The 20856-nt window shown below is 38.3% G+C and overlaps 1 protein-coding gene across 1 annotated transcript in view; it reads left to right on the top strand.

Annotated features, from left to right (window-relative positions):
* DCHS2 (dachsous cadherin-related 2) overlaps window positions 1-20856 on the top strand; it is a 176942-nt gene that overhangs the window by 71171 nt on the left and 84915 nt on the right. The window contains exon 2 of the mRNA XM_053658565.1: window positions 18362-18553. Within this exon, the coding sequence (XP_053514540.1) occupies window positions 18362-18553 (192 nt within the window). The remainder of the gene's footprint in view (window positions 1-18361; window positions 18554-20856) is intronic.

Raw genomic sequence — 20856 nt, 5'->3', positions numbered from 1 at the left:
TAGCAATAGTAAGAAAGAAAATGAGGATATTACTGCAGATTCTATATATGATAAAAAGATTATTATGCAAAACTTCGTGTCAATAAATTTAATAGCTTATATGACAGGAAAAATAACCAGCTTTATAAAACTGACACTAAAAGAAGGAAAAATCTGAGCAGCTCTAGATTTACTCAAGAAATAGAATTGGTAATAACTACCCTCTCCTCTCCCTCGAAACAAAAAAGCTCCAGGCTCAGAAGGTGTTATGGGTGAATTTCATCGGGCATACTAGAAATGAATGCCAATCATACATAAACTAAAATAATAGAGGGTGTGGGAATGTTTTACAACTCATGTTATAAGGCTGGGATAATCCTGACTTAAAACCTGATCAAGACATAAATAAAGTTATAATGAGTATATTTAATGGATATAGATTTTAAAATCCTCAACAAAACAGTAGAAAATCAAATCTAATAATATATAAGAGGTTAATACAGCCAAATAGAGTGTCTCCCAGGAATACAGGGTTGCTCAGATTTGAAAATCAATGTAAATTAGCCACATTGACAGAATAAAAGGAAAACATTATATAATCACTTCAATAAATTCAGAAAACATATTTGAAAAAATTCAACACTTTTTCAAGAATTAAAAATAATCAAACCTGCTGTTTGGATATAGGACTTGATAAAGGGCATCTACGAAAAAGTTATAGCTAACTTCATACTTGACAAGAGACTGGATGCTTTTCACCTAAGATAAGGAAAAAGCAAGAATGCTTATTTTCACCATATTTATTTATTTATTTATTTAAAAGATTTTTATCTTTATTTAATTTTAGAGAGAGGAGAAAGGAGGGAGAAAGGGAGGAAGAGAAACATTAATGTGTGGTTGCCTCTCATGTGCCCCTTACTGGAGACCTGGCCTGAAACCCAGGCATGTGCCCTGACTGGGAATTGAACCCATGACCCTTTGGTTTGTATCTGGCACTCAATCCACTGAGCCACAACAGCCAGGACTCATCACTTTTTTAAATATTATACATGATTGTCTTTAACAGAACAGTAAGGCAAGTAAAAAAAAAAGACAAAAGATTGGAAAGGATGAAGTAAAACAGTCTTTATTCATAGGTTACATGCATGATTGTTTATGTAGAAAACCCTAATAAATGTGTAATAATTATTTAATAAGAAGATTTAGCAAGATCACAGGATACAAAGTCTATATACAGAAAGCAAGTATTTTTCTATGTATTTGCAATAAAAATAGTAAATAAAAATTTTAAAATTCAACTTTAAATATATCAAAATTAATATATTTAGAAATAAATTCAATAAAAATGCATAGGTCCTTTAAAAACTACAAAACTTTGCAGAGAGAAAATAAAGATCTAAATATGTAGATATATCATGTTCATAGACTAGTATAGTTAATACTTTTGAGATGTCCTTTCTTCCCAAATTGAACTCCAGTTTTATCAGAGCCCCAATCAAGATCCCAATAGACTTGTTTGACAAAAGTTGCAAATTGATTCTAAAATCTGCACAGAAGAATATGGGATCTAGAATAGCCAAGCATTTTTAGAAGAAAAAATGGGGAGACTTGCTCTGATTCAGGACCTTGTATAAATCAAGAAAGTGCACTATTGGCATAAAGACAGACAAACCAGTGGGACAGAATTAGAATTCAGAAAGATATCCTCATAACTGGTGTTCAACAAAGGGATCAGGGCAGTTCAATGGTGAAAAAAAAGTCTTTTCAATAAATCACTGTGGAATAATTGGGTATCTGTAAGGGGAAAACTTGGCTACAATCTCACACCATACACAAAAAATTAGTTTGAAGGTGCTCATAGACTGAAATATAAAAGTGAACACTTTTAAACTTCTAGAAGGAAATGCAGGAGAATATCTTTGCACTCTTGAGATAGGAAAAGATTTCTGAGAGAGAACCCCAAAATGGCCAAACCATAAAACAATAACAAAATAATCTGATAAAATTGAACTTCATAAAAATCAAAAAAATCTGTTCATTAAAAAATACCATTAAGAAAATGAAAAGGTAAGATGCATATTGGGAGAGTGTAGTTGCTATCTTGTAATAATCAATAATAAAATATCAAACAAGTCTATAAAAGAGGGGCAGAATACTTGAGTAGACACTTGATAAAAAAGGAGATATGTAGGAATGTCCAATAAATCTATGAAAAGATAAATAGATAAATCTATCATTTATCTATGAAAAGTGTGTGTGGGCTCAAAACAGGGCTCTCCCACCACCTGAGATGAGGGCTGATGGCCAGGGGCCCCTGGCCAGAGGGAATGTGTATTGTTCCAGGAATGGATCGTAACTCCTCCTTATCTCCTTCTGGGGAGGGGCTTCTTGTCTTGTGACTGCTTCTTGACCTTTTCCATCTGCACGTACACGCTGATGTAATGTAGCTCCAGGCCAAACGTAGGTTTGTGCAACCTGGACCCGGATGCCTTTGTCTGCGGCCCATTATAACAGGCCTCAGACTGGAGGAGATGGGGCCTCTCTCGCACGGACCCGCGCGGACCCACATGGGCCAGCCCTTCGGGTGGTTTTTTTCTGAATATCATGACCATTTAAGCAGCTCCCTGGTTTGAGGCTCCTGTGCTGCAGCGTGCAACATGTTGACGTAAGAAGCGTCCAAACCTGTAAGAATTTTTATGAGTTTATTTGAGCCAAACTGGTGACAATCCCTGGGAAGCAAAATCTTAATGGATTGAGAAAATGCTCTGGAAAATGGCAGTTTTGCAGCTTACTTTATACATCAGAATCAAAGGGGAAGATGAAGGGGGTTACCGGAAATACACTGGTGATAAGTTAGGGAGGCGGGAGACAGCAAAGCAGGGAAATCTCTGGGATTGGATAAAAAGTGAAAAGAATAGACACATACTGGTACTTCTTTTACACAGTGGGTATAGGACAGTTAACAATGAGCATGATGATAATAACATTGAAGTGATTTGTGGTCTCTGCTCTTGTGCTGTGGTTATTCTTTGAGGGATGGAGTGGGGAAGGAAATTACTTTGACATTCCAAAGATATGTTATTGTAGATGCAAAAAAAGACAACAGGCTCAGTGAAGGGGATGACTGACTTTGTTAGGAAAAAATACCAGCCTGGGACATGACTACCCACCATGAACTGCTTGTAGTCAGAAAGTTTTAATTTCAGACCATCCTGTCTGGTTACTTTATGTTTCTGAGTTTGTACAACTGCCATGCAGGCCTCCCTGAGCTTGTCAGGTTTAGTATGTGGCCCCTTTTTCATCTACACACATCATTAATCATTAAGGAAATGAAAATTAAAGTCATAATATTATACTACTTTACATCCACTAGAATGGATAAAATTAACAAGTCTGATAACATCAATCTGAATTAGGATGTGGGGTAGCTGGGACTGCCACGTATTGCTGGTAAAATACTTTGGGGGAGTGTCTGGTAGTTTTTTATGAAGTTAAATATACTATTACCTCATAACCCTGCAATTCCATGGCTAGATTTTCACCCAAGAGAAATGTCAACATATGTCTACCAAAAAAACATATACCAAAATGTTCCTAGCAGCTTCATTCACGATAGCTCCAAAATGGAAACAGCACAGATGTTCATGGTGAATGGAAAAATAAATTGTGCCATATAGATTTAATGTAATACTAGCCAGTAGTATAAATGAATGATCTACTGAAACATGAAACACTATGGGTAAATTTCAAAAGCCTAATATTGAGTGAAAGAAACCAGACACAAAAAAACACATATATGATTTTATTTATGTAGATAATAAACTAGCAAAATTAACCCATGGCAACAGAAATTAAAATGGTGGTTGCTCACGGGGGTGGAGAGTGACTGCGTGGAGGAATAAAGAAACTTTCTGGGGTGACTGAAGTGCTTTATATTTTGATTTATGTGTTGATTACACAGATATAAGTGTTTCCATACCTATATCTCTTTATAGCTGTATCATTTATCTATATCTGTCTCAAAACTCCTCTAACTATATACCTTAAGATCAATGCATATTGCTGAATATAAATTTCACTATAATAGGGAAACGAAAAAAAAGCTCAGAGTAATAGTCTGGGCTCTTTCATTTTCTGGAGCTACACATGGTCGGAAGCTGGCAAGTCAAGTGCATGGACGGGTGGTCAGAGAATGATGGGTAGGTGTAGGGTAAAGGAAGAGGTGAACACGGGCACAGCAGAGCATTGGAGAGAAGGAGAAATCTCATAGCCGTCATGAGTATGAAACCTGGGGGAAAGGGAGGAATGTCTAAGAAGGATGTTTAGGGAGTTCCGTTTGCTTGAAACAGTGTCAAGACCCTTGTCCTCACTTCGAGAAACCCTGAAGCATTTCGATATTCTTCTTGGCTTTCAGACAGATCATGCTGCTTTTGAAAGTGTCACTATACTGAGATGAGGCATAAAAGGATGCAGGTTCTTGAGGGCTTCAGGTAGCATGGGCAAGGGTGTTTAATTCTCAGTACTCTGACAGGTTGGTTGAGGGCATTGCTACTGAGGAGTATAGAATAAATTTGTAAATTACTGATTTCCTGAGTGAAAATGGGCTTTATAGGAAGTCTGCAGGGTCCTTATATCATCAGTCAGTAAGGGATGCTCTTGAGAGCCTAGTTGCTTTAAAGAGAAATTTTGCAAGTGTTTTACAAACGAAAAATCCCAGTAATTTCTTTTCAGGTCACTAGTACAGTGTGAACTGCCCTGTGAATTTTTATGTTCTCTTGAAACCGTTTAGTAGTGGTTTGGAATTGCCTCTCTATTTCTTTGTTCCCAAGGGGACTCCTGGGTTTCCCTGACTGGTATAAAACAGCCTGGAGCTAGGAAACCTCAGCAGAACATTCTGGGCACCGCTGGAACTGACTTTGTTTACTGCTCAGCCCCTAAGGACCAACTACTTATGGATTCAGCTTTGGTGTATGAATCCCTAGGCCACCGACTCCCCCTGCTGGCCTGGAATTTGCATCTTACTACTCAACCCTTTGCCCCACTTGGTGGGACTTTTAAAAAATCTCCTGGGAAGATGAAGATAGCAACCACAAACATAGCCAAATGTTTACTTATGACTGAGCTCCATAAAACTTAGCTGTTACTGCACCCAGACCCCATGGTCCTGCCCACCTTCCTGTCTTTACCCATCACACCTCCAGCCCTTCTGTTGTCACATTGAGACCCTAGTTCTCAACTTCCCAATGTATCACTTACAGCAATGAGGCACGTCTCAAATAATGTGTTTTTCCTAAATGCCAAGTATTTGAAATATTCCCATAAAATATTTCTAACTATGAACAAATTTGTGCTTACTAGTTTTTCATATTTTGAGGGGCAGGTATTGTTAAAATCTTGCATGCCATCTGATTGGAGGGGAGGATTCAGAGCCCAGGGGAAGGGTGAGTAGGTAAACACTGGATTATTCTGAACGGCTCTGGGAATGATACCACATTTAAAAATCAACCCAGAGTGGAAAATGAAAGGTTGCTTTCAGGCATGACAGTCTAGCATTTATAGCATTTAGAACTGTTTCCAGTTCTCCCAGAAGACAGATATCGTGAAATCTTTCATGAAATTCCAAATCTGCTCCTAAGATGATTTTTTTTTTTGAGGCATGGAAAAAGCCTACAAACACTGAGGGCTTATGGCGGTAAAGGGGAAAATAAGTCTGTTTGTTATTCTCTTTGGGCTGAGTGAGGAGGAGGTGGGAGCGGGGAGTGGAGTCCTGACCAAGAATTCCATCATGTTTAAAGGAAAAGCTGTCCTTCGAAAGTCTGTCAGTGTTGTGCTCCCAGACTTAGGGACCTGCCATGAATGGCCTCTATTAAGCAGACCACCTTAACGAGCATTTGAATAGGCAAATCTAGTCTCAGGCTTCAGCTTTGAGTAGGAATGGAGAATTAACTTCTTATAGTAAATTGATATAACTTCAGTGATTGGGGCTGCCAGTCATTTGGGGAGAAGGGGACCTACTTGGGAGCTTCCTGGGATGAGAAGGACTAAGAGTGACACTCGCATGGGGACAACCTTGTAACACTTGTCGTCGAGTAACATTTAGGTTCCAAAAATCACTGAAGCACTTTGGGAGTTATTCCATATCGTAAGCACAGTATCTGAGATGTGCTTCATGGCTGAGCCCTGAGAGGTGTCTTGACGCATGGTGGCTGAGAACTGCTGACCTCGGGGTGACACTGGGGGCTGCAGGTGTGAGGAGTAAAGACAGGGGTGTGGGCAGGAAATGAGAACTGGGGCTACTAATAACCAAGTTTCGCTGAGCGTTTACTCTACGTCAGGCTTTGGGCACTTTCTGTCCATTATTTTATTGACTCTTCACCCTGGGAAGTGGCCAATAATCCCATTTGACACAATTAGTAAATGGTTCACTCAGATTTAAATTCCTATTTAGTGCTTTATTCTTATGGGGCATAGAGAAAATTTATCATATATAATTCTTTATCTGAATAAAATTAAAGTCAAACCAACAGATATTGATTGGAAGGCCTTGTGGGACATAGATTTTTGGCTATTCAGCCTTAAAATAGAAGGTGATTCTGCCATTTGGATGAACCAAATGCCAAGATGGATGAACCCAGAGGATGTTATGGTAAGTGAAATACTCTAGACACAGAAAGAAAATTACTGCATGATTCCACTTTGGGATTGAAAAAGTATGTGGAATTTGAAAAAGTCAGGTACATAGAAGCAGAGGGTAGAATGGTGGTCACTAAGGGCAAGGAGGTGGGGGATGGGGAATGAATGGGGAGATGCCAGTCAAAGGGTGCAAGGTTTCAGTTGTGTAGGATGAGTACATTCTAGAGATCTAATGTACAGCATGGTGGCATTAGTTAGTAATAGCGTACTGTGCACTGGAAACTTGCTCAGAGAGTGGATATCAGGTTCTCACCACACATGCCTGCACATACTTGCAAAGCTAACTGAAATGGGCACGTTAATTAGCTTGACTCTAGTAATCACTTCACTATGTATATGTATACCAAAACCTGTTGCCCAACATATATATTATGTATGTATACATATACACACACATACATACAGTTGTTACTTAAAAATAAGCTTCTTTTTAAATTAAATTTAAAGAGATAGAAAGGTGACTATGTCAGATGTGATTTCTCAGCCTCTCTAAAGCAAAAACAAAGAACAAAGCATATCCACTTCTACATCCATTTTTATCTTCTGTTCCTGGCTCAGTCCTTGGTCCACTCATCAACCTGTTGTTTTATGCCTTCAAACTGTCCTCTCACTACCTGTATCCCTTTGACCTAGTTTTCCTCTGTCCAGCTAAGTGATAAGAAGCTATTTTGAGATGGTGTGCCGGGTTTTCATTCTTCTTCTTCTTCTTCTTCTTCTTTTTTTGAGAATGAAGAAGAAGGGAGAATTACTTCTCAGCCCTTCTCTCATCTCATCTTAAGAAGCTGTTACTGTAAAAACAGCATACGGAATGTGTTGGCAAAGGTGAAATATGGGTCTCAGAAGATGCTATTTATTAAAAAAAAACCCTCCAGTAAAAAGTAAATGTTTTGTCTCTCCTTGAGAAAGTTAACTACGGAATGAGTAAAAACTTGGACCCTAGGGCTTAAAGAGTAAAAGCGTGCCCACTAAGGAGAGACAGTTGTCTGGAAAAACCAGAGAACACAATGTCATGTCATTAAAGGTGTGTTGTAGTTTTATGAAAAAGCAAGTCTTATTTGCTATGAGGCTAAAGAAGTGGAAGTGAACTGTTTTTATTTCATATGATGCAATATTTTATTTAAAATGGAGCTCATATTTTAACTTAAGCCATTTTCAGGAATACAAATGGGCTTCTTCTTGAATATAGAATAGATTTCCTAGACACAGACAGCCCTAATTTCAAACATTTGACTTAATTTATGAAAGAAATTGAGAACAGAAATAGAGACAATAACCAGTCATTAAGTCATAGCCCAAATTATATGTGTGGTGAAATAAGATTGGGCAAATATATAAGATACTTTTGCCTAATAAATGTTCACTCATATAGCCACTTATGTCCTTCTGCTATTCCAACTTTTATGGACTTTCTAGTGTCATTAAATAAAGCAGATACTTGACTGCACATTCTACTTCATAGTGCAATGTCCTTGCCTACTCTTAGCTTACACTCCATGTCTCTGTGCCCCCCAACCCCACAGAGGTATGGGTTAGACAGTCATGCCTCTGGTTTTTTGCTAAGACTGTTAATTTCACCAAGGATGCCTTCCTTTTCTCTCAGAGTACTCAGTTCCTGCCAATTCATTGAAATCCTTTTTAAACAAGTAAGGTTTAAGACACACAACTCAAATAGGGAGTGATGAGCATCATAAGAATGAAAGAGGTCAGTCCTATGGGAATTCAGCAGAAAGGAAGATTACTTCAGCTGAGTACATTAGGGAAAGTTTCTTGGAAGAGGGGGTGACTACATTGGACCTTTATATTAAAAAATGAATGAATTATGAGTAGGATTCAATCATATTGATGTAGAATGGGGAAGAAATTCCATGCAGAAAGAACATCAGGAGACAAACCCTGGAACAAGGAATGTGTGAAACAGTTCACTGTATTTTTTGATGGGAACACATGCATTATAAGTGAAATAAGAGAAGATAGGTTATAAAGTTGGGTTAGGGACACCATGGAAACTGTGACTGCAAAGTGTTGGCACTGGAAACTCAACAGACTCTATTCCCTTCCTGAGTTTAGAACCAATTAAAAGATCTCAGGAGTCAACAAATTGTGACATTATTAGCAGTAATGCTAATTAGAGACTCTTCTTTCAGACTGGTGGCCAAGTGAGCTTGCTAATTAGACAGAATTACCAAACAGACATGGGAAGTTAATTCAATGAAGAGACACTGTTTCTTTTTTAAACAATCACTTACTATCCTCATACTATCTTTGTCTTACCTCCTATGCAGTAAAATGTGAGGCCAATATTTCCCCCCAAAGAAAATCTTTCAAGCCCAGAAGTTGACTCAGAACATTGTGGGGTGAGTTGAACAGCCATCTGAATGGAACTTGAGTCAATCTGTAGAAATTCTAACTTGTAAGGCATGCTTTGCTTTTAATTCATTTTAGCAGCATGTTTCAAGTAATCTTTTGGCCTCTTCTTGCCTAAAAATACCTCCTAAGTTTGCATTCCTGGGCCAACTATCAGTCATACAGCTGTTATGTTTATAATGTCCATTTCTGTATAATGATATTAAGTAAATGTATTTTGTGCTCTACTTAATTAAAAGACTAACAAAGCTACTAATAAAACTATAAAAAATTCTGAACAATGAAAGCAAAATTGAAGAAAATGAGGAAGATGAACATGAAGTAGCACAGTAAGATGGAGCCAGGAAGAATTTAGTCTATGGAGTAGAATCTGCAAGATCATGTATATGCATGAGAGCTGGTACCAGCCCTCGGGGTGACAAGATTCCTGAAGCTGCCCAGTTAAAATGTTCCTGGTGCCCAGGAGAAGCATTGACTTTCCTGGAACTAAAGCCTGGGGGAATTTTTTCCTGTAAGTCTTTATAAAAGAGAACACTGAAATGTAATAAAATTTCCTTTAAGCAGGAGTGTCCAACCTTTTGGTTGGACCACTGGAAGAAGAGTGGTCTTGGGCCACACATTAAATACACAAACACTAACAAAACCAAAAAAATCTCAGAATGTTTTTAATAAACGTGTGATTTTTGCATGCATAGCCATCCTAGGCTACGTGTGGCCTGTAGGTTGGTCGCAGGTTGAACGCCCCTGCAAAGCATATGCTTCCGACAAATATACAGTTCTGTGAAAGTGTTTGTACTGGGGGCAGGGAGGCAGAGCAGCCTAGGCTTCCATTATCTCTTTTCCCCCAGGAAAGCAAAGCTGCTAAATGGAGTCTCAATTTCCAAACCTTAACATTTGTCGACTGTGATTAGGATGCTTTTGCAGGTATGAAAACAACATTAACTGTGTTTCTGAAGGTCAGAGTCCAACTGGAACTCATAGCCTGAAGTTGTATTGTGGCTGCAACCTCACTTGGCCTTCCCACTATTTGTTTTCTTGTTAGAATGTTTCAAACCCACTGGCCGCCCTGGACTTAAGAGCACACGTGGTTGTGTTTGTATCTGAGAGCAAGCCCTTCCCCCCGGGAGGACCTCCGGGCATAGATTTAGGGTCATTTTCTTGTCTTACAAAATATACAGGAGAAGTACAACTACAACATAGAAGTGTCATGATTCTAATTTATGATACTCACTCCCAAAAGAGAATATGATGCATAAAATGGATCCTTTAAAAAATTCAACAACCAGCTCCCCTTTTTTGACTTGTAGACCCTTCAAGGTGTCCTTTGTGGGTGGAGTGGGGAGAAGGTGGCCCTTAAAATCACATAATATAGAAGATATATGTGTATATATATATGTATATATGCATATAATGTGTATACATATATACACATTATATGCATATATACATATATATATACACATACATACACATTGAGCCTGATATATACATCAGAAAACACTGTTGACAAAAACATATTTAAAAATCAAAGTTTGCCATGAGTGCATGCCAAGAGAGAACACCTGTTAGTTTGGGGTATATTTCTCAGATTTTTATTTTCTCTGAAAATATGAACATTTATGTAACTCTGCACAGTAGTCTTCTCTCGGGTTAGGTGACTGGCCGAACGGAGATGAGCCTGACCTCTGAGCGGCCCAGTGGTACACCTGGCCCTGGCCTGCCTCTCCTGTTGTTCATGTGGAAGGACCACAGGGGCACAAGTGCCAGCAGGGAAACGCGTCTGGTTTTCTGCTGCTGCTGGAGCCACAAAACATGTCAAGACAACTTTAAAAAAATTATTATTCTTATTTTTCAATCACAGTTCACATTCAATATTATTCTGTATTAGTTTCAGATGTACATATTTCAGGTACTCCTCTGGTCTAACACATGGTTATTACAATATTATTGAATATATCTCTATAGAGGTGTGACTATTCTGTAACTGCCATTGTAAAGTCACTGTTCTGTTGGAGATTTTTACATGCCACGTGACATACATGGTTTCAAGAGGGCTGAGAAGTCGGGTGTGGGGCCTCCAGCCTCACTGCCCAGTTGCCCTGTTGTCTGGTCTGGGCTTTTGTTCCCATTTGCAAGTGACCCTTCTCTTAGAGAGGCATTTGCCTCAGTCTGTCAGTCTTTTAACTTGTCCTCTTCTTCTTCAGTACATTATCTTCTCTTGTAAACCCAGCCCCATAAATTCTCTGATCCATCCTTTTTGCTTCGGGAGTAGGGATGATTCTAGTCCTGAGGTGGAGGTGGAGGCAGAAGGCTTCCATCTGCCCTGCGCAGCTGTGGATGGCCCAAGGCCGGTTCAGACCTCTCTCATGATGGGGGCTGACAGTGATCCTAGTTCATGCTGATGGAGCCTGTGTGTCTCCAGGATTATTAGAAAAGTCTTCCCTTTGTCTGTGAGGCTCTAGATTCGGCAGAAATAGGACCACTGCAGCATATATATTTTTTTAAATTCAAAAGTGGGATCTTACTGGACCTATGAATTTTTACAACTTTCGTTTTTAACAGTGTATTCTGTTTATTCTTCTGGATGTGCACCTGTGGATCTGCTCTGTTCTTTTCAGCAAATGCATAGTGTTCTGTTGCACAGTTTTAAATGAACGGACTCCATTTTGGTGGACCTTTTGTATTGTTCTCAAATTTTTAGTGGAAAATGAGAATGTCTTCAACATTTACTGGATATGAAAAGCATTTTCGTCTTTCCCAATCTAAATGGTAAAAACAATATAAACAATAATGAAAAAGATTGGATCAGAGCTCATGTAATTATTTTTGAAATTAAGTATTTTTCTGTTTAATGAGTTGCTCTTCTCTCACTTGATCTCTCAGCATCCTTTACAATTTCGGCTTTTAAGCTAAAGAACAGAGTCTATAACTATTTAGCTGGGTTGTGTTTTTTTTTCTCTCACAGTTGGGAAAATGAGTTGGAAGGGTAACTAGGTTTTTTACTTGAGTCACAAGATAGATGGAGATGCCATGTGATTGGAAAAGGCTAAGAGAGAAGTAACTTGGGGCAGTGGGTGGGAAGAAATTGAAATTTATATTTGGACATGTTTTATGTGAGGTGCCCATGAATTGTGTCTCATGGGCAAGTTATGGAAGTCTTTCATACATGAGTGTGGAGCACAGGAAAAAGGTTCACACTGGAGAAACAAAGTTGGGCTTGTCCTAATACTGGAGAAATTGAAAATTGTGAGATTGGATGAGATCACCAAAGTGGGGAATACAGAGAGAGAAAAGGAGATGTTTGTTCAGCAGTTTGAAAGGACTGATGTTTGTGTGTATCAGGTATATTTGAAAATAAATCTCATTGTTAAACCCTTGAGGTAGGAAGAAATAATAGGAATAGGATGTCAGCTTTTATACTCCCTGTTTGTTCTGCCAAGTCTTACATGAGGTTCTCACTGGCCAAAGAATTTACGTCTGAACTTCAGAAAAATAAAACCGTAGAGGAAATATTTAGCAAAGATCCTCTGGTGAATTTTTGTCATTCAGGGATTTATGGTATTAGACATTGTGAATATCTCTGGTAATCATAAAGCATTTGTAATACAAGTTCAATTTTGGATACACAAAACGTTTCTGATGATGTAATTCTTTGTGTTTCTAGACAACTGTAAGAATACTATGAAAACATTCAGTTGAAGATCGATTTGTTTTTTAAATATGAGGTTTTTTCATGTTATTATAGTTTGGTGATAGAATAGTACAAAGTATTTGAAAATGATGGTTGTCTTGAGCAAATACAGGAGTTCACACTGCACTACTGCTTGTGAAAGTGTAATAAAACAGAGGTGAGTAGTACATGTAAGATGATGAGAAGAACCGGAACTAAGAGAATTTTACACTTGTCACCAATGCTGTTAACAATAAACTATTAAAAAGAGACTTTGGGGAGAGTAAAGAAACTGTGGACCCCAAACAAGGGCAGCAAAGAGCAGAAGGATTATACGCTGGGTCAAGCAGACAAGGATGAGGATGTTCTGAAGGAATGTTCTGATGGTTAAGATAAAGGCAAGTCAAATTTATTAGAGTTGTCCCTGATGGGCAGTGTCCGCTCCAGGCAGTGTGTGTGGTTTGAAAAGAGGAGTGGTCCAGAGACTGAGCCCTAGGGCGCTATGGTGTTCAGAGGCTGAGAAGAGAACACAGCCAGGAAAGGAAACTTAGTTATAGAGGAGGAAGGAAAGTTAGAGAGTGGTGTGTGATGAGGAAGTATTTCATTGAGAAGGAGATGATTAACTGTGTTAGTGGCTGAACAGTATGGTATATAAGGACTAAGTCTTGATTATTAGACTTGGTAAGACACAGTTGTTGGTGAAGTTGCCCAGACTGTGTTCAGAGAGCATATGGGGACCATCCACTGTGGACCCAATGCTGAATCCAACTATCACTGGAACATTTTTATCCTGTTTTAACTGCAAGATCAGCGATTGGCTGAGTACTTCAAATGTAAAAAGTTATTTTGTGATTTCTTTTTCTTTTGTTCTGCTTTCTGTTTGAAGTTCTATGTGTGGGTTTGTTGTGTCAATAACTTTGTTTTTCAGACAAATTGTTAGATGCTCATGGATATAGCACATAATTTTGGAAATTATAGTTAAGAAACATGTTGAAGTGAGTTACTTAATTTTAAATTTTATCTAAAATACAGCTACTTTTCTCCAGGACATTTTTGGTGTTTGTTTTTTTTTTTAAATTGGGCTCTCCAGCTTTTCTGTAAATGTCACTGAATTAAATGATGTGATTGACAATGTATCACCCTATGACTTTGGGTTGACTTTCGAATTTGGTGTGCTAATGTGATTGGCTGGGTAAGTGACCACCAGCAGAGCTGCCCAGTGGTTGAAGAGAAGACTTTCCTAAATGGGGTTGGGGGAAGCTGTTTGGTGAGGGAAATGCAAATCAATTCACTCCACTGTGGAACATGCAAACATGCTTTCTAGTGCCAATGTCCTCCATTTATCCCCTGTCCCCTGTCATGTGCATATGGAAGAATCCTTACCCAGGGATAAAAGGAATATCTTTCCTTTAACACTTCAGAAAGTGGTATACATTCTTTATATCTCGGGAAGCTAATAATGGAATCAGGGAGGTATTTATATCCTATTGACATTTTGCATATTTATAGTGTCTCCATTGAATTTGTAAAAGATCAGGCTAAGGGAGAGCAGTTCTGAGTCAGAGTCATTTTAAAGTAAAATCATGAAGTTCACCTCCATCTATAAGAAATACATGGGGAGCGAGAAGCACACAGGGGTACCACTGACAGTGCTGGAATGTGCCTCTAAGTAGATTCAAGGATAAAACCCTCCAGAGATCCTCTGGATCCTTAACTCAGCCCCGTAAGGTTGTGAGAATAGACTCTGGTCAGATGCTTCTCTGACTCTCTGATTTAAGCAGCTATCTCAGGAGAAAGGGCGTGCCAAGCCTGTTTATTAATCACAATTTCCTCTTTAAGGTTTGGCAAAGCCATTTCTACTTTCAATAGAATTTATTTAGATTTAAATTTATTTAAATTGCCAACATTTTATGTGTCAGTCAATGGGAAATTAACTTTGGTATAGGGGATTATAGACCTCATAAAGAGGCGAAATTAATTATGGGCATTCAATACCAATATTAGTTGATAGGCTGGGTTGTTGCGGAATATCAGGTCAATATTTTTAGGAAGTTGACTACAAACCAAGAGGAATATGTTCTTACTTTGTGATTCTGAAACTCAGAATCTGAACTGCTAACATAAATTGAGATCAGTACTCTTGTCCCACTTTTCATTCCTTATATTTTGCTTTACCAAAAGTCCAGATGAGAAAAAAGTGTAAATAAGAAGACTTATTTTATGTAAGCTAAATAACATGTTAATACGTGCTGTTAAAGGCTGAGAATGAGTTTTAGAACTCAAAGATCATTGTACTTATCTTCCAATCAAGCCAAAGTTACTGAGAATACCATATGGTTTTAGAAGATATATTTGGTGTCTTTGGGAACTTGAGGCTACTAAATCATTAACAGCTGCCAGAATGGAATAGACCAAATGTACTTGGAATTTAGTCCTTTGTAGTGGGGAAGTTTGTGGGTTTCCTGGTTCAGCCCATCTGATGAGAAGAATAACTCACAAACATGTTAGCTAGTTGCACAGGATAAAATTTTGCCAGAGAACATGATAGATGAGAGTGAAGATAAATTTAAAAGACTGTGTCATTAGTTGGAAAATTTAAAGACAAAGAGGAAGGTAATATTGCCAATTGTTAAGAGTTTTTCATCAGGTGCAGGGTTCTCAACCTCAGAACTATTTATACTTGGGCCAGAGACTTGTTCATTGTGGAGTTTTGCCTAGTGCTTTGTAAGATGTTTAACAACATCTCTGGTTCAACCCACTGGATGCCATCAGCACCCTCTCCCCAGCTGTGACAATCAAAAATGTCTCCAGACATCGCTAAATGTCCTCATAAGCAAAATTGCCCCTGACTGAGAACCACTGGGCTACACTACGCAATAGCCCCAAAAGTCCCATTCCAGTAATATGGTCAATGTAGAATGGAATGAAGGGTGCTGCCTATTGAGAACTTTGGTTGTTGAACATGTTACTGGGATGGATGGGGTTTTGTTTGGGAAACATAATAATTAGGGTATAGCTCCTGAATGTACAGTGTGTAGATGATGATTAGATCAATTTTTTAATATCCAGAGTTAATTTGACTATAGTAGAAATACTATTAATGTAGGTAATTGATTGTATTCGATTGTGCCTCCCTCCAAAACACCTGTAGGGCTGCCCAAGTAGGATCACATTGGGAAGCCTTGAGTGGGTGTAGCTTTCCACTTGCTTAAATTCCACTGCATAGTAGAGGCTCCTTAGAAATCCACATAATCTTACATGCTTGCCTTCTAACGAAGACATAGAGGCACTTGTGGCAGAGACTGTATTCACCAAACATCTTCGCCATCCTTCACTTTCCCAGTCTCTCTCCCAGTTAGGTTGGGGCCATGGAACTAGTTGTGTGCAGTGAATGGGATCTGAACTTAACTTCTGGGGTGAGGAAGTTCAGAACAAGAATGGTTCCTCCACTCTCTCTTCCACTATCATGATGACTTTCGGGCCTCAGCAGTACGTGTCCTGTGAATCAGAGAAATAACCACTCCTTTTTATTCCTTTTCTATGTTCTCTTTTTATAGGATACCTATTAGGGGGATGTTGGACTCTGAATTATCTGCTTAATTCTCTTTCATTTCCAATTGTTATCACTGTATCTATTTTTCTACTTTTTGGGAAACCAGTTGGAATTTGACCGCATGGAATAGAAGGTTCAGCTATGACTCCAGAGCACCGGTTTTACTGCCAGTTGATTTTCTTTGTGCTAATGCTGTTCTGGGGGGAAAGCCATGTGCGTATTAAGTAAACAGTTACTTGGAAGGGTGTTGCACGCAATCTAACAAGTTCTGCACTAGAGGAAGTTCAGGAGATTTGGGAGGTTCTTTTTTTTTCTTCTTCAATAAATGAAGGGTGGCAGTTATTAACCACCACACCTAAAACAAAAGCAAACTAAGAGAACAGCTAGATCAGGAGTAAACCATAGAAATGAAGATCATATGGAGGATTAGCAACAGGGGAGTGGGAGAAGGAGAAGGAGGGAGAAGGTACAGAAAATAAGTAGCATAGACAGTAGGTAGAAAATAGATAGGGGGGAGGGCAAGAATAGTACAGGAAATATAGAATCTAAAGGACTTGAGACACGTGTTCATGAACTAAAGGGGGGAATGGAGGGGGAGGGGTGTGCAGGGTGGAGGGGAATGGAGGGGGGAAATAGAACAAATGTAATGGCATAATCAATAAAATTAAAAAATATTAAAAAAATAAATTAAGGGTAAACTGACAAGGGGTAGGACTTGGGAGGTAGGATGATATGATCGTTAATAGCTTATCCTCTGCTGTCCAGCTGCCTGGATCTGAACGCCAGTTTTAACACTTATTAGCTATGTGATCTTTGGCAAACTACTTAAGCCCACCGGACCTTACTTTTCTTATCTGTAAAGTGGAGGTTGATACAAGTTATAAGTATGTAATATATATTAAGCAATTAAGATAGTACCTGTTCCATAACATGTAGTTGTCTGCTTCTTTCTCTTTCTTTCTCTTTCTTTCTTTCTTTCTTTCTTTCTTTCTTTCTTTCTTTCTTTCTTTCTTTCTTTCTTTCTTTCTTTCTTTCTTTCTTTCTCCTTCTTTCCTTCCTTCCTTCCTTCCTTCCTTCCTTCCTTCCTTCCTTCCTTCCTTCCTTCCTTCCTTCCTTCCTTCCTTCCTTCCCTCCCTCCCTCTCTCTCTCAGTTGATCTTCCCTTAAAGCGCTTCTTTCATTGTAAGTACTATTTCAATGCTAGCTGTTAATTGGATTGCAAAGCCTTTGCACTCAAAAATATTTTAAGTTCCATATAGCCCACTGTACTTCTCACTAAATATTCCTATAGTTAATATAAATAAGTTGAAATGCCTTTCATAATTCCAGTTCCTTCATCTTTTCCACCAGGCACTGCTAACATAAAAGGTATTTATGGGCAAAGGGAAACACGCCCTTTCCTCTGGTCAGTGATTTATTGCTCCGTGTCAGTGTGTGTGTTTCCATGAGCAGGTCATGGGCTGGGTCTCATCCTGTGCATACCCTGGTCCGTGAGGTCTGTGTGTAGGACTCTGTCTGCAGGCTCTGTGGGGCCCCAGTGGAGGCTTTACTCCTGCCAGGAACCTGGCTTGGGAAACTCAAGCCTCATACTCCAGGGTGAATTCTGTCAGTTGGATTTGATTACTAGTAATTGTGCTACCCATGACCTTGGTTTATCTGCCCTTCCATTGCTATTCTGAAAGGGTGGGGGTGGGTTTTGAACCCATCACTTAAAGGATTTCAGTATGAAAGGGAATCCACAGATATGTTGTCAAGTTGTTAGCATGTGGATGTTTTTAAGCCCTTGAGATTGGATGAAATCACTCAGATATAGTGAGAGGAATAAGGAAGCAAAAGGACCAAGGGCTGAGCCCCAAGGAGCCTAAACTTTCAGAGGTCCTGGGAAAGTATAGAGGAGACTAAATGAAAAGGAGAACTCACAAAGTGAGGGGAGGTTGTCACAGAAGGTAAGAGGAGAGAGAGAGACAAAACCAAAGCCTGCCCTCTGTGAAAAGCTGTGGGGGTTAGTTACTTGGTTGTGCAAATCATGATGGTAATTCATGACCAACTGAAGAGGGCCGCTAGCATTCCTCTCTCCTCACGGGTCAACCTCCTGTCCCATAGGTAAAGGCCTCTGATGCGGATGCAGGAGTCTACGGCTTGGTTGAGTATTCTCTTTATGATGGGTTCCAGAGCTACGAAGCACCTCAAGCCTTCCAGATTGATCCACATGATGGGCGAATCTGTGTTTCTCAAGATACCGACAGGGAAAGGGATCCAGCCACCTATGATCTCTTGGTGAAAGCTAAAGATGGGGTAAGTCTTATGTATGAAATTTTGAACAGACTCAAAAGCGAACCACTGTGTATACTTTAAGAGGACCAATGATTGTCAGTGGCTAATATTGTTTCATAAATCATTACCTCTATTTTTTTTTTTTTGGCCGGAGAATTTTGAGGCAAATACCATCCATCATGTTATCTCATCCATAAATACTTCAATAATATCTCCAGTACATAATGATTTTTAAAAACATAACTATAACAAATTAACATTAATTCATATCTAATATTTATCCATTTAAAAATTTCTGGGTTATCTAAAGGTGTCTTTTAATAATCTGCTTGTTTGAATTCAAATAAGTTCACAGATTGATTTGATCACTTATCTTTTTTAAGTTTCAATCTGGTAGTCAGCTCCCATCCCCCTTATTTCCTCATAAGATACTTATTTTTGGAAGAAATCAGGTCATTTGCACTGTAAATGTTTTACATTCTGAATGTGGCTGGTTACATCCTTGGGATTCATTTAATATGAAATTGCATTTAATATTCATTTAATATGAAATTTAAAGTTTTTAAAAAAATCTTATTTCCTATGAACTGGCATTTAGAGCCAGAGACCTGATTAGATTTGGGTCCATTTAGGTGATGCCATGTGCTTCTTATTGCATCAGCAGACACATACCATTATTTCATTATGGGTAATGATATGGTGATTTTGAATTCTGTTATTCCTTTTGCATTTATTGTGTGGAATGTTCAACTAAGAATATTCTCTCATTAACTACTTGATTACCCTGCTACATGATTCATACAGGAAAGGCAAGTTACACTTGATTATTTCTCTTTATTTTAACAGTTTTTGGAATAATGAGTTGGTACATTCGCCCTCCCCAAAGAGTACTGATGATGCTTTCCTTCATCCCTTCATTTCCTTCAGCAACATAAGAAACAGATCAAATATGTTTAAATTCTTGGATTTTAGCATATTCAATCTGTTTCATATGTTGCTGAACATCTCCTTTCTGATGTACCTATTGACCCATCTTAGATCAGTGAAGGTTCCTTTAAATTGGCTCTTACATTTTTTTTTCAAAACTTTTAAATTGAAATTTAAAAAAACACACAGAAAAGTAGACAAATGATAAATACAGCTTCTTGGATAAATACATGCATGAAAACAGATGAAGAAGCATTACTAGTACCCTAGAAGCCCTTCTCTTGGCTTCTTGCTATAACTATGGCTTCCAACCTTTCACCCTTTAAGAATAAGCACTATTGACTTTGAACACCAAACACTGTCTGCCTATTTTTAAACTTTCAGTGAATGGATTCATATGGTATGTGTTTTTATTGCTGCTTTTGTCCAGCATCATTTGTATGAATCATTTATTCTGTTGTGTATATCAATAGTTCACTCATCCTCATTAGTTTAGAGCATTTTTTCCTGTGAATTCACAGTAATATTTATTCTATAATTGAACGTATCCATTTTTATTGCAAGTAGTGCTTCTATTAACTATCTCATACATTCCAATTTGGTGAACAAATGTAAGCATTTATAGTGAGTATATATTTAGGAGTGGAATTGCTAATTTATAAGAAAATCAAATACTTTTCAAAATGGTTGCACCAATTTATACTCCCACCAGTGAAGTATGAGAATTTCATGTGCTCCACATTGTCCCCCAACATTTGGTATTTAATGTTTTTTTAATTATAGCAATTCTGGTATTTGTGTAGTGGTACAGTACTTTGAGAGTTTACTTTGCATTACCTTGAAGACTAATGAACTGAGCACATTTTCATATGTTCATTTGGCTGTTTGTTTATCTCATTTTGTGAAGTGTCTATTCAATACTTTACCCATTTTCTATTGTACTATTGGCTTCTTTTCTTATTGATTTGTATGAATTCTTTGTATTTTTGGCGTTCAAGTTCTTTCTTGGATATATTCATTACTTATGTCTTTTCCTGTTCTCTGGCTTGCCTTTTTACTCCCTTATTGGTGTCTCTTGAGCAACAGAAGTTCTTAATTCTAATAAAGCTCAGTTCATCAATCTGTTTCCTTTTACAACTAGTACTTTTTCCCTTTACAACTGTCCTTTTTATTTTTATTTTTATTTTTTATTGTTGTTCAAGTAGTTGTCTCCATTTCCACCGCACCACTCTCTACAACTGTCCTTTCAAGAAGTACTTGCTTACTTTAGGGACACAAAGGTATTCTCTTAGGATCTCTTCCAAAAACTTTATTGCTTAACCTTTTACGCTTACTTTTTCAATCTAGTGGGAGGAAAGCATATTTTTTCTGCATCTGGGTATTCAGTTGACACAGCA

Source organism: Artibeus jamaicensis, unplaced genomic scaffold (genome assembly GCF_021234435.1).
Source record: "Artibeus jamaicensis isolate MK-2021 breed Jamaican fruit bat unplaced genomic scaffold, CSHL_Jam_final scaffold_537, whole genome shotgun sequence".
Lineage (NCBI taxonomy): Eukaryota > Metazoa > Chordata > Mammalia > Chiroptera > Phyllostomidae > Artibeus > Artibeus jamaicensis.
Note: the sequence above shows the minus strand (reverse complement) of the source record. Positions and strands in the feature narration are given on the sequence as shown.